This window comes from Pundamilia nyererei, unplaced genomic scaffold (assembly GCF_000239375.1).
Source record: "Pundamilia nyererei isolate P.nyererei 1_Seehausen unplaced genomic scaffold, PunNye1.0 scaffold00018, whole genome shotgun sequence".
Taxonomy (NCBI): Eukaryota; Metazoa; Chordata; class Actinopteri; order Cichliformes; family Cichlidae; genus Pundamilia; species Pundamilia nyererei.
Window position 1 is genome coordinate 976,529 of NW_005187419.1, and position 13,408 is coordinate 989,936.

A 13,408-nucleotide genomic window follows, 5' to 3' on the forward strand; every position below is an offset into this window, starting at 1 on the left:
GAGCATTCCTTACAAACACAGCAAATGCCATTTTCACAGATGAGTGCGCTCGCACGTCATTTCAACATTTTAATAGCTCAGGTATGGAGCAATTCTGATGCAGATATTAGTAAAGAGTAATGTTTAATTAAACCAGGTTTGAAGATAAAGAGCTCAATACATCCTATAGTTTATAAGCCTTTGCCAGCCATAAGCTACTGCTCTTCCTAATCCTCTTTCACATAACATTATTGCATCAGCACAGCTGAACATTTTTGCAGCATTTATAAAATTAGCAAAGAAATTAACTGTCTGTACTGTGGCAAATAGGATTTCCAAGTTCTTGCCGTGTGATACAGCATACCCAGGCTGCCACCTACAGTACAGTCTGAGAGAGGAACTACAGCCCAACAGTTCAACATGTGTGGCTCCCCATTTTACACTCCACAGCCATTCAAACTTAATTGTCAAGGCTCCCTCTAATATCCTTACAGGAAATTTGTTAAAATCCATTATTAAATAAATACTGAAATAATTTCATTTCGACTCAAGACTGGCAAAGGATTACACATTTATCCTTCTCACTCCTATTCACATGTGGAAGAGCCAGTGTTCCCTCATCATTTTGACATTATGACAGTTGATTCGACGCTGCTTTTATTTTAAACCATGTGCGATTTTAAAATGGTTACTTTATTCCAAGAATATATATATATATATCTATACAAATTAGTATATCCCCAAATGTGATATTCATTTTACTTTAGTGAGACTGAAATTATATTAACAGAAAAATGAGAATTTTCTATACGAACAACCTTAACAGTGGAACAACAGTGGAGTAGCAACAAACCAAGAATTGAAAGTGATTTTCTAAACAAAAACATTTGCACCGATTTTTTTTTCTTTTTTTTCTTCAAATGGTGTATAGACAAAATATGGCTTGGTACATTCTTCCTAATTTGAGATCTCTTCTGTTATCTTTCCCATGAGCACAAATTATACATAAAAAAAAGTTAAATTTTTAAATGGAATATTAATACAATAGAAATAATGACAATTTAGTAAAAAATAAAAATAAATAAATCAAATAATCCCCTTTAGGATCATTCAAAGCGTCTTTTACTTCTTCGCCTGAACAGTTTTGAGATGGAGGATTTCCTTTCATTTTTGGCTTTCTTCACTCCTGTTCTCAACAAAACCAGTATATTAACAACTCAAATCAAATTGAAACAGAAAAAAAGACATTTCATATGTTGCTTACCAAGGTTTTGCATCATTTTATTCAACTGCTGATCTTCCTCCACTTCCCTGAAATTAGCCAAAAATCAAACTAAGCACTGTCATATCTTTTTACCACATCAATCTTTAAGATTAACTGCATTGTACTTAAGAATTAATTAGAAGATTGATAATGTTACCTCAGCCTGTCCTCATCGAGACCCTCCACAATTGCGTTTCTGCCATCCACGATCTCCATCAATTTCTGCATTAGTTTCTTCTCCTGCCGTTGTTCCTCTCTGGACTTTAAATGATCTGTGACAATGTTAACAACTGCATGTCGGAAAAGGAAGTAAGACAGATGCTGACAGGCAAAGAGACCGAGCGCTTACCTGGCTTCTCGAGCAGCCTGCGAAGTTCCCCCTCAACACCTGGCTGCTGCTGCTCCAGCTCTTGAGTCCTGGCTCTGAGTTTTAACATCAAATACTAATTCAAAACTCACATTATATCTAAATCTTCTAAACAATCCTAAAAATTTTGAGTTTCTCAGTTAAGTTAGATTTTTGTCCTAATGTTAAATGCAAGTAAAAGTACAAGCAATGAGGGAAAAATCTTTAAAGAAAATATCAGGTAAAATAAATAAGGTTTGGAATTAATATAATCAAATATATAAAGAGAAATCCAACTTTCAAGTCTCAAAGTCAAGTCAAAGTAAGAATATTGTTCAAAAGCCTTTTCTAGTGTAAACAAATATTATCCAAATGAGTAATAATTCCCCAAATAATGGAGAAAGGGTCATTTAATATTCTCAACCTGCATCGATCCTTCAATAATACTCACATGTAAACGAGCTCCGATTCTTTCCTAACGAACATTTGTTTTTTTCGAATGAGGTTAAACCAGTCGACCATCAGTGGGTCCATCAAGATGTCACCTTCTCCATCTGCAAAACAAGTTAGTAGCACTCAGCTGAATTTATTCAAAAAATAAAATAAAAAGTTTTATAATGGTCTTGGTCTTGTTATCCAATCACTGATGTGTATATATTGTAGTAAATCAAGCAATTATAATCACTGACTAGATGTTTATTTAACAAGCTCATAACATTTATCATTTCACGTAAGCAAAATATTTTGTGTTGTTCTGATGTTAACTGATATACTCCAAGAGCAAACTTAAAAAAGATAAAAATTAAAAAATAAATAAATAAAAAAATACCCCACTTGAGCAGACTCAACCTCACTGTTTGCAAGAAAAACATTAAGTAGAAATTAAGGGGGGGTTAGGATAATTTGGCTCATATGCAAGTAGGTGGTTCTCAATTTTTATTAAGAGAAGAAGTGACTCACATCCTGGAACCACGCTGTCACCTTTATTAAGACACTATGTCACAGCCAACAATCTTAAAATGGAGCTTAGCCTGCCAAACCCAAATCTATTTTTTTTAATAATATCAAAATGTATGTCACAGAACATGATGTTACAAAAAAACCTGTCTATAGACACTTTATAGTTTGTCAGTCATCATTCCTGTGGCATCGACTTTAGAATATAATACAATGTTTTGTTGACAAACATCTTTTTGCAATTTACTCAAAAACCAATCCAGTAAAAAAAAAAATTAATGAATTACTAATTAAATCATTCACAACAATACTGCTTATATTTTTCCAAAGCTTTCATTATGTGGGGTTAAACTGGTGGCCACACATATACAAAGAAGCATTTTAAAATTTCATTTTCAGCCCTGAGAAGTTATATTATTACTCAGATTTTAAAGAAAATGTGAGAATGGATGAATTATGGATACATGATGCAGGGAACAATGCAATTTACCATCAAAGATGATTCAATATTTAAGGTTTTCAGGATACGGTGTATACTTTTCAGTATTGGTCCACCACAGTACTCCGACATGCACTGAAACAGTGCTTAAATTTGCTGCTTCACCGAGTCATACCCGAGTAGGTGGATCAATTGATTTTAGGCTGAATATTTTGCTAATCCTAATTAGCGACCAATCAGTCAAGTCACATTTACAACAGAGAGCGAGCTGCAGAGACAGAGGACAGAGCCCCACACATCCTGTCATTACCAGAACAAACATGATTTGATTCTGAACTGAACCTGAGTGCCAGGGTTTAGTTTTTATGCCAACAAATTCCAGTTGAGAAGTAGATGATCTCCTAGGTAGTGTGGAAATGATGTTAAATTCTGGCCAACTGACATGCTCAGGCTTCCTGGGTGGCATGTAGAAAAAAAAAAGCAATCGACCAGAATACACACATATAAATATATATATATAAAAATTTATTACTATATCCAAGTCATGTTGACCTTGAGCAAAGCAATAAGGCCCCCTACTCCTACTACCTCAAAGGAGACGCAACATCCCTGTGGGCTAGCTGTGCCTCTCACCTCATTTGACTGCAGAAACACTAATAGAAATGGCATGCAAGTCCCCTGCAGGCACACACACACACACACACACAAACCTTCAGCTGATGGTGAGCACATGTGTGAAGCACCCAAGATACAACTCACCAATGCAGCAGAGTGATTCAGCAGTTCAAACAAAAATATGATGTCAAATTTTAGTTTAAGGTTATTGCAAGACACATTTTGTTTTAGAATATTACCTCCTTCAAACCAACATAGCGGTGAAGGGTCTACCAACCCCCCTCTTGTTCAGAAATGGCCAGGTATTAAATATTACCTAGCTTAGTCCGATCCACATATACAGATGTCACAATTGGTCATATTCAGTGATATAGATGTTACAGATGGGATAGGATAAAATAAAATAAAAACGGAGATACCGCAATAAAATTTAGTATAATCATCTTGCAGCTCAAACTTCTTGTTATTACACAGAAAATCCTTCACGTTTCCAGATAATCATACTTCAAGCAATGTGATGATTGTATGGAAAGATGTAGTAGCTTTTGCTTTAAGAGGTTATTAACATGGAATTAGATACAAATCAGTATTTTGAAACCCTGATTCCTGGTTTTTACATTACCATAGAAATAAGAAACTACAATAGACAATATGCCACAACATTAAACATAATATTTACAAATAATAATAATTATTATTGAAGGATAAAAAGATAATATTTGCATTGTGACCTTGTGAATAAGGAGAAATGCAAGATCCCATAATCATAGTATGATAATACTATCCTGATATGGTAAAGCATCACCCAAAATAACCTTATGATTATGAGGTTACTACCACTTTAAAAAAATATATATATATCAGTGTATGAAAAATGTAAAATGCACAGATGCAACGTATATGTATTCCTAACAAGTTATGATATCATTACCAATATACTCTATGATTAATAATTGGGTTTGCCTCAAAGGCATGTATGTTTTCATTTGTATTGCCCCTAGATTTTGGCCCCTTATTAAATTTCAGTGTAATATTACTAAAGTAATTAGTAATGTAAGATATCACATGATATTCATTTGTAATCAAGATGTGGTAACTTGCCATTTCCATATCTTTAACTTATCATATCCAGCTTATTACCACACTTGTTCAGAAATAATATGGAACTACGCTGCAGAGTTAAGAGTGAAAAGCCAGCTACTAAATGTCTCATGAACCATGTCTGAAAGTGGACTATTGATTGCATTGTTTAATATTTGTATGTTTTTACAAGTAAAAAGGAGAAGTGGAAGACATAAAACGTACCTTCCTCACAGCTTCGAAGCTTCTGTTCCAGCTCCACACCCTCCTTCTCCAAATGAGCCAAGTTTGTCTCAATATCATTCAGCTGCCTTTCAATCTGCTCCATTGGGATATGATAAGACCTTACCTGGTGCAAAACAGAGAATTTAAGAGTCACTGTCAAGTAAAGATTATCGTAATTTGAAAATTCTGACTTTGGCCACTTTAATGTAAAGAAGGTCATCCATTTTTTGCTGGGAATGTAATGAAAGCATATTTGTAGAGCTGTTAATTAATCTCTTAAGAGACTTAATGGAGGGAACTTACAGAGGGTGACCTCATTTCAGTCCTGGAGGCGTTGGTGGGTGACAAATACTTTCCCTTTTTAGCAGCTAAGAGGTAGATAAAATAGGATTAGATAGTTCTTTCATGGCAGCTTTTTAGAAAAGTATTGTCACATATGACTTAACCTGTTTTCAGTAAAATAACAATTTTTTAAACGTATTTATACACTTTTCATATGAAATCAACAAGAAATCTGAAATCATGTATATTTGGCTTTGATAGCTATTAAAAAGATGGGAAACAACCTGATGGATTTCCATGATTGGCTGGAAAAGTAGTTGAAGAGCTAATAGATTTCACAGCTGGCAGTCTGGGTGAGGATTTCACAGGCAAGCAACTCCCAAATTTAAAATCTAAAATAAAGAGAAGAGGCCTTAAACACTGCAGAAGTGCAGAGTTCACAAAACTTTGTTTTCATTTTGTTTGTTTAATATGGGAACTAATACAATAGGGTGTGTATAATTTTGTGGACGTTCAGAGCATACACAGGATGGGTCCCATTGGCTAGAGTGAGTAATTTAGCATTTCCTCAAGCAAAACCATGAGGTTCACATTTATAGTTTTCATTAAAATAAGCCAACTAAAACTGGCATAAAATTTATACAAACCACCAAGAATGTATTTCATTCTTTGTGTTGATGCTCTCGACTTCTCATACAGTCTAGATTATAGATAATATTTTTGGTTGGAACCCAATCACCCTACCCCCAAATTCAAGTACATCTATTTTACCATCTTAATAGATGAAAGTGCAAATTTTCCACCAACTTCATAGTTTCCTTATGTCGCTTTAGATTCTTCAAGAGCTTGAATAAGTTAGCCAAATAAATAAAATACACATACATTTGCTTTACTTGGGTATTGCTGCTCTCAGTGTGTATTAATTGATTCCATTAACACATGACTGAACTTTGTTATTTAAACATGAAAATGGCCAAGACAAAACAGCTTGAGTCACCAAAACCTTTACAGAGAGGTTCCGTGCAAGCTAGTTCTGGTTCACTTTGACATCAAACACTCAATTCATTTAATATATCAGCAGACAAATGTCTCTCATTATAATGCAAAGAAGCCTCTCACCTAGGATTTCAGAGGCAGGCTGAGGTTTCTGGGGACTGACTTCCCTAAAGCACGCAGGATCAAACAGAGCAAAGCTAACTCCTGGTGCTGCAGGTGTTTGAGCCAGAGGAAGCCTTGTTGGACTAATTGAGACATTAGATGGAGGTGTGGACATGAATTCAGCTTTATGATTTTCAGTAAAAGCTTTAGCATCTCTGTAAGATATAAACAAAGAAATGAACCTATTATTTTAATACAGAGGCATTAATCCGACACAGGTGAAATGTACTAATAGGTCAGACGAGTAACAACCTCACCTTAAATTTTGAAATGTTAAAAAGGTGATGAAAACAGTTGAGGAATCATCAGCAGGGGTTAGAAATGAGAAAATCTAGTGTTAAGGAGTAGGAAAGCAGGAGTTCAGGCCTTGCACTCCTCGGGACTTGTTAAGATGGGGGATAGAACTAGCGGCTCCACTTTGAGCCAGTCAGCAATAAAAGAGATGGACGAAGATGATTCTGCGTTCTGGAGAGTAAATAATCTGATAGGTCATATGTATTTCAAGGAAAGTCTTTCAAGACATTCTGGTCCACTTGTGCAGCTTTTCAACTTTCAGCCGAGTAACTGTAAATACTTACTTTAGCCCGAGTTCGGTTTTAACAGGTTTTCTTTGCCACTCATGGTATACTGGATCTGCAGAGAAACGACAGAAAGTAAAACCAAAACTGGAAAAATAAGATCATTATTGCTAGTCTCCAAAGACCATGAATACTTAGATGTGAAAACTATAACGGCATATCACTGCATTTAAAAAAAGGACTTGCTTGATAAACAGCTGAAACAACCGTGATTAAAATTAGGTTGATTCCAACAATTCATTTTTTCTTGCTGAAGCAGAAGGGCATTCCTCCACAAAGATCAATGATACTTTCCTCAATTCAAAGAAAGCGTTTCAAAATTTCAGAGGTGGTTCTTGTGCCTGTGCCTTAAATCATGCTTTTTATTTGTTCTTGTTTCTAATGTCTCTGTAAAGCACTTTGAATCACCTTGTTGTTGAATTGTGCTATACAAATAAACTTGCCTTGCCTTGCCTTGCCTGTGATCGACATCGCCACCAAGTTTCCCAGCATCTCACTTGGCAGTCTTTTTCATAATCTTGCTGAAAACAATAACACAAATCGCAATGATCACAAACGTCTAACTCTGCATTAACCTTGGCGAATAAAAAGCACAATGGTAAATCCGTCATTACACTTCACCTTATAATCTTGTGTAACTACCGTTTTAAAACTTTTAGAACGAGAGAAGATGGTGCATTGCAGCTTATGAGACATCTGCTTTGTCAGTGACGTGCACACTCGCGGCACTTCCAAGTTATTGTACACAAACAAAACAAAACAAACAAAAAAAATCCCCTCGACTCGTGTGTCACACTCGTCTAAACAGCTGTCAAGCGCACAGTTACTGGTTTCATTATCTAGGTATTCACAGCACTCCAATAAAATGATTGCGCTCCACATTCTCGTCTGTACACAAGACCAAAATGATGCTTTAATCACCGACCTTGGCGTAATGTCCAGTCAACATATGGTTAATATTAGTAAGAAACAGACTTCATTTCCATGTTTGGAAAACTTCCATCAATGCTAAAAGTAAAAGTGACTGAAAAACCATTCTCAATAGACCCACCAGTAATTGTATTTCTGTCTACAAACCCACCGACAGTCAGAATGTGACACCCGTGCATGCACATCCATCCCAGGAGAATGACAGTTCAACTATGAAAGTTCATTAGTGTGAGACAGGAATTAAAATGTCAGCTATCAGCATGCGAGATGCACTGGTTTTATAAATAGGGCAAAAATGACAAAAGGGCTTTGTTTTCTAGGAATGTGAGAGACAGACTGAATGGTGGGGGTGGGTGGATGCTGGCTGGATGTCAAATAATGGATCAGACACAAGTAAAATGAATTTAGTGGAGCTTGCCTTTGGTGGTTTTGTGTACAGTTGTTGGCCCTGTGTTGTCTTTATTGATGGCCTTTAGACATGGCAATTCCTTATTGTTTGCCTGAGTGGTGGAGGGCTGTCCTGCGTAGTTTCCTGCTGAGGCTTGGCTGCATTTATCCTTTTTCAAAGCAGAGCTGTCAGCTAAACTTGGCTCATCACCAAACCTGGGGACAGAGAAAGCCCTCACCATCAGCTTTAAAAAAAAAAAAAAAAAAAAAGACTGTGGGAAAGTTTCCTTCAGAAGGACAGTGCATTCATGGCTATAGATTGTATATTAATGCAATGCTCACCATCTCTCATCCGCCGATCGGATTGTAAATGGGCGTTTGTTATTATTGTTGTAGTTTTGCTCTGCTAGTTTTTTTCCAACCATTACCCTCGACTGGCTCTTTCGATCATCATCATCATCATCAGTCGGGACCTTTGGCCTTACTTGAACACTTGATTGCTCTGTTGGCTTCCTGTTGTTGACTTTGGAGATTTCAGTAACTTGTGGCACAGTCTGGAAAAACTTCTGCCGGGCAGCCTGTGTCTTCTGGGCTGAGGCCGTCCAGGACTGGGAGGTTGGAGTAGGAGCAACTGGTTTCAAAACATTATTCAGTGGGGCTGACAACACCGAAGGGGGGTGTGGTGAAGGCCGTTTTAGGCTGGCATCATTTAGTGGTCGCGCAGCTGAACTGGTGAGACCATTTTTGATCAGAGCCTCAGAGGAGGAAGTCTTGGAAGTGTTCTGGTGGGAGTTACAGATAAAAGTGTCTGGATCCGTCCCAGGTTTGTAACCGCCTACATGGAGTACGCTGGCGCACTCGCCACACCTGGTGGTGGAAGTTTATTAATATTAAATTATTAATGGAATAAGCCCCTGTGCAGGGGGGAAAAGCATCTATGAATATAGATTAAATTCTTACTTGAAACAGCTTCTGTGATAGAGCTTGCCTTCCACAAAGTGCCTCTGAACAAGATGAACATGGCCCTTGCATGAAACACATTTGCTATTGAGAGTCCCGTTTTTGTTGGGGTTTTCAGCCAAAACTACCTTCTGTGAAAAAGAATCAAAAGTGAGAAAACATTTATCCAGAAAGGTATCCCATTTCCCCTAGGATTCCTTTGGTGACCCACTGAAAATAAATGCTATGTTTAATCCTAAATATTATTCCTTTAAAAAGCAAAGGTGTGTAAAAGAAAGACGTTTTAACACACAGCCTTAATTTTAGCTGACTGATGACGTGCCGTTTGACATGACTACTGACCTGAGTAGAAGCTCTTGCCAATTTGGGTGAGGTCTGAGCTGTGTGAGTGGAAGGTAAACAACTCTCAGTGGCAGTTTTAGATACAAAGCTTTTGGCAACCACTGGGAGGTTTTTTTTCTCCGATGGCTCCTCCTTGGAGCCCTCTGCTGGCCTTTTTACACCTCCCACTGAAGACAGTAAAACATCATTAGTGTCAAAGAGTTGGGGGAAAAAAAATACCTCAGCCTGTACATAAAAAAGAAATATATAAGGAAAAAGCTCAGAATTAAAGAGGATGAACTACTCAAATGCAGTTGCTAGGGATTTTTAAAGCAGACATATTCTCACTGGGAGGCCGTCCTTTGAAGTAGTTGTAGTACTGGGAGACGTAGGTAAGAATGCTCAGCCTGTCTGGGATCCTTAAAGCCACCATGTCCTCTGCATCTAACAAAGCTGGGATCCCCAGCTTCTCCTCTGCGATCTGAAAAGCCTTAAGAGAAAAAAATAAATCAAAGTTTAACCAACAGCCCCCAACTCCAACTAAATATGACAAACAAAGTAAGCATATCCAAAACACTTTTTCCATGTAAAAACATGGCATTGGCTGGGCTACCTCCTACAGTTACAGCATGTGTAAATATGTCACACAATACAATTTACTTTAAATAGACTGGCGGTATTCTGTGGCACAACCCTAGGAGGTTTGGAAAGGGCTCTATAATGAATGGCACACTTCCTGTGAGCTTGTAGGGATAAGAAAGAGGATGGGAAGAGCGGGATATCAGTGCATTGTTTAGGATCAGCCTGGATATGCTCATTAAATTTAAAGAAAAGCCTTATGGAATAGCAAGTGGGCATATATAAAAAGAAGGGGATACTGAGGAGTTTAAGTGGACAAAACCACAAATTTCAGCTCATGGGGAGGAAAAAAAAAGTCTAACATGGTTATTTATTAAATTAAAATATATAGAATTTACTCACCTTTAACCCCACCACCACCCCCTATCCCTGTACATGGGGGATTTTCCTAAACCTCCAGTAATATAAAAATAAATAACAGAGTATCGGAGATAGGGAAAATGGGTGTTCAATCAGGAGTTGGGCCCATAGGTACAGGATAGTGGATGTTTTTGACTATGAAGCAACCGGTTGCTCTGCTGGCCTCCACTGTGAGACGTCTGTGGGTTCAGATAAGGGCAACAAGAGGCCCAGTGAACTCATAAACATCAGAAGACCTCCGCTAGTGGCAACAGGAGGAGGAGCATAGGCCAGCTCCTCCATTGCAGACCGTGTTAAAGACCCTGGAAATAAAGGCAGCTGGGATAAAAAAAATAAAAATCGGTTTCCAATGACCATGTTCTCCTACAGAATCCTTCAATTACTTCTCTCGATAGGTCTTGTTGAACAAAAGGCTCGCTTTCTGTCCACGTGGCTTGAGCTGAACTAAATAGCTTAGGCTTTTAGAGTGTAAAATCACACCACTGTCAGGTAAAGGGGTGTGCTTTATTTCTAACACAAAACAAATTTAGAGCTTTATGGTGAAAATGAATTCTAAGAAGCAATTTCATACTAGATTGTACCTGAAATTAAAATCCAATTTATCATCCAGCCCTACCTGTAAGAAGCATGACACCATTCATGAAATATAGAAAGGGTGTGAATTACCAGGTGCTGTCTCATATTTCAGTAGAGGGAGCATCTTCAGCAGTGTATCAAACTTAACCTTGACCAAACACACAGCTCTTTGCCCACAAATCGTTTTGTTCTCGTATACCATTCAAGATGTATGTATCAGCAGTGCCTTCAAGAGAACAGTCACCACAAGGCCCGAGTGGCAGACGATAGTAAAGCCTAATTCAAAATGAATAGACTTGAGAGCCTCTCCCCTGAGGTCAGGTTTGCTGCTGACACAGCCAAGATGATCGAAAACAACAAGGAAGTCGTACGGAGCGCGTACTGTAGCACACTTACTGCAGGGCCTGTAACCCTCAGAGGAAGCCGGCAAGAGGTTAAAAAACTAAATAATGGAGAGGTCCCAGCTGTGCTGCTCATGTCACGCAGGGGTTAACCGAATAGATGAGTTCAAACGGACAGAGCAAGAGCAAAGATTGAGAAAGGTTGAGTTTGACAGGAGTCTAAAATTAGTAGAGAGATATGGCTTTTGCTTAATCTGCTGTGCTGTGAAAATTGAAACAGCTAAATATTTGTCCAATCTGCTGCATAGACGCCAAGGCAAGAACAAACAGCGTGTTACTACGTGGCCCGTCATGTCTGGGGTTAATGAAGTGGATGTTTTCTGCTACATCAGATTTTGCAGTTTGTGTATGAAGTCTGCTCCTCTCAGTAAGACGAAGGGTGAACATCTTGACATCTTACCAGTCTGTTGTTCTCAAACACGTCCTCCTTTCTGAGTGAGTCATAGTCTCTGGGAAAACAGGAATACAATGAACACAGAGAAGTTACCTCAACTACCCAGAATAGCTCTTTTACAGCATGTAGAAAAAAAATATATGTTTAAAAGAAGAAAAAAAACAGCACTGTGAAACTGGACAAATGACAATGTATTAATAAAACACAGAAATAAGAATAGGGATCACTTAAGTTAGTACTTATACAACTAACATATTAAAAACAAAATAAGGGTAAATTATTGGAGGAGGCAGGCTGTCTATATGTATTACAATTATTAAAGTACTTGACCAAACCAAGGTAAAGTAAAGTTTTGGGAGAAAAGAAAAAGTTTTCAATACTTACATCAGGTCCGGTCTGTACTTGTGTATTAGCGCACAAAAAGCCAACCCGTTCCTGAATGAAGTCGTCATGTTGGTGATGGCCACATCTCTGTAGCCCTCACATTGCATTTTACACCACTGCTCCAAAGCCTTGATGGCAGCCATGCTTGTAGCGCGACAGAACCACTACTGCAGACAAAGTGTGCAACAGGCAGGAGGTGTGACGGAGTGAGAGGAAAGACAGATATAAAACAACGTGTCTCTGTGCTGGCTTTGACCGTGATCTGCGAACTGCAGCTGCGTCCTGTTTCCTTCTTTCACCTGCTTGTCTGACTCACCGACTCTGCGAAGTGCTGCTGCTGCTGGTGTGTGTTTCTCGGCTCATTTCACTAATTGACGCCACTGCCGATTCGTCATTCACGACAGTTGAAGAAAAGCTCATTCGGCTAAGGAAATAGTTGGCTAAGTCTGATGTTCATAATTCATGCACGTTTTAATCCCAGGAAGTGGATTATGCTGACCTATTATTTATTTATTTTCCCTGGGGTGTGATTATTGAGTTAAATGATGTTCAGAAAACCAAATGAAGGTTAAATCCAGTTAGTAGGTAGGTTAGTGTAATCTGTTATCAGACAGCACATGTTGTTATTTAGTGTTTTTAGATCCTCGTGCTTGTCTCACCTGACCTTTTTTTTTCCCCACAACTATGGCACATTTGAACCATCTTCTCTAATAGTCTTTATTGCATTTATTGACCCTGCTATGACAGCCAAAACGATGATCGTGGAATAAGCGCTTCTTGATTTTATTTTGCTGGTAAAACACGGTGTTGGACTTATATGCACGTGAGCCAGTTACGAAATTGAATTTTCAGTTATATCTTTAAAGATGTAATTAAAAAGATCAAATTAAATAAAAGATATTAATTGAACATAATGACATGACAGTTATAGTTAAACAGACATAAGAGACATAACTAAACGACAGCTGCAACTTTTTGAGGACAGAAGTTTTATGGCCATAATATATTAATTTAATGCTAAATAAAAATATCCTTCGAGCTAAGCTTTGAAGAACAAGTGTGCTCTGGAATATCTACAGTATAAAACCCCAGTATTGCTACCTCAGACAGTGTACATAAGGATAGTTAATGCT

The 13,408-nt window shown here is 37.9% G+C and overlaps 1 protein-coding gene across 4 annotated transcripts; it reads right to left on the reverse strand.

The window, feature by feature from the left end:
- Nucleotides 1–691: 691 nt before the first annotated feature.
- micall2a (mical-like 2a) lies at nucleotides 692–12,738 on the reverse strand. Of its 4 annotated transcripts, none has more exons than XM_005726017.1 (18): nucleotides 12,592–12,738; nucleotides 12,276–12,442; nucleotides 11,898–11,946; nucleotides 9,870–10,011; nucleotides 9,543–9,709; nucleotides 9,201–9,331; nucleotides 8,583–9,107; nucleotides 8,272–8,456; nucleotides 6,924–6,978; nucleotides 6,307–6,500; nucleotides 5,472–5,579; nucleotides 5,209–5,273; nucleotides 4,906–5,029; nucleotides 2,041–2,143; nucleotides 1,593–1,666; nucleotides 1,401–1,515; nucleotides 1,244–1,290; nucleotides 692–1,165 (listed from the first exon to the last, which is right to left on the reverse strand). In XM_005726017.1, exons 2-18 carry the CDS (start codon nucleotides 12,416–12,418, stop codon nucleotides 1,086–1,088), a joined length of 2,307 nt encoding a protein of 768 aa, XP_005726074.1. In that variant the 5' UTR covers nucleotides 12,419–12,442; nucleotides 12,592–12,738; the 3' UTR covers nucleotides 692–1,085. The 4 variants fall into 4 exon arrangements, with proteins under 4 accessions (XP_005726074.1, XP_005726075.1, XP_005726073.1 ...); XM_005726018.1 differs by having other exon boundaries at nucleotides 12,575–12,738; XM_005726016.1 differs by having other exon boundaries at nucleotides 12,276–12,738.
- Nucleotides 12,739–13,408: the final 670 nt, after the last annotated feature.

Excerpts from the sequence above, each read along its gene's own strand:
- micall2a (XM_005726017.1), bottom strand. The coding sequence starts at position 12,418 with ATGGCTGCCATCAAGGCTTTGGAGCAGTGGTGTAAAATGCAATGTGAG. Across the intron at positions 9,108-9,200 it reads TATCACAGAAGCTGTTTCAA|GTGTGGCGAGTGCGCCAGCG; the intron begins GTAAGAATTTAA and ends TTCCACCACCAG. Across the intron at positions 8,457-8,582 it reads CGATCGGCGGATGAGAGATG|GTTTGGTGATGAGCCAAGTT; the intron begins GTGAGCATTGCA and ends CTCTGTCCCCAG.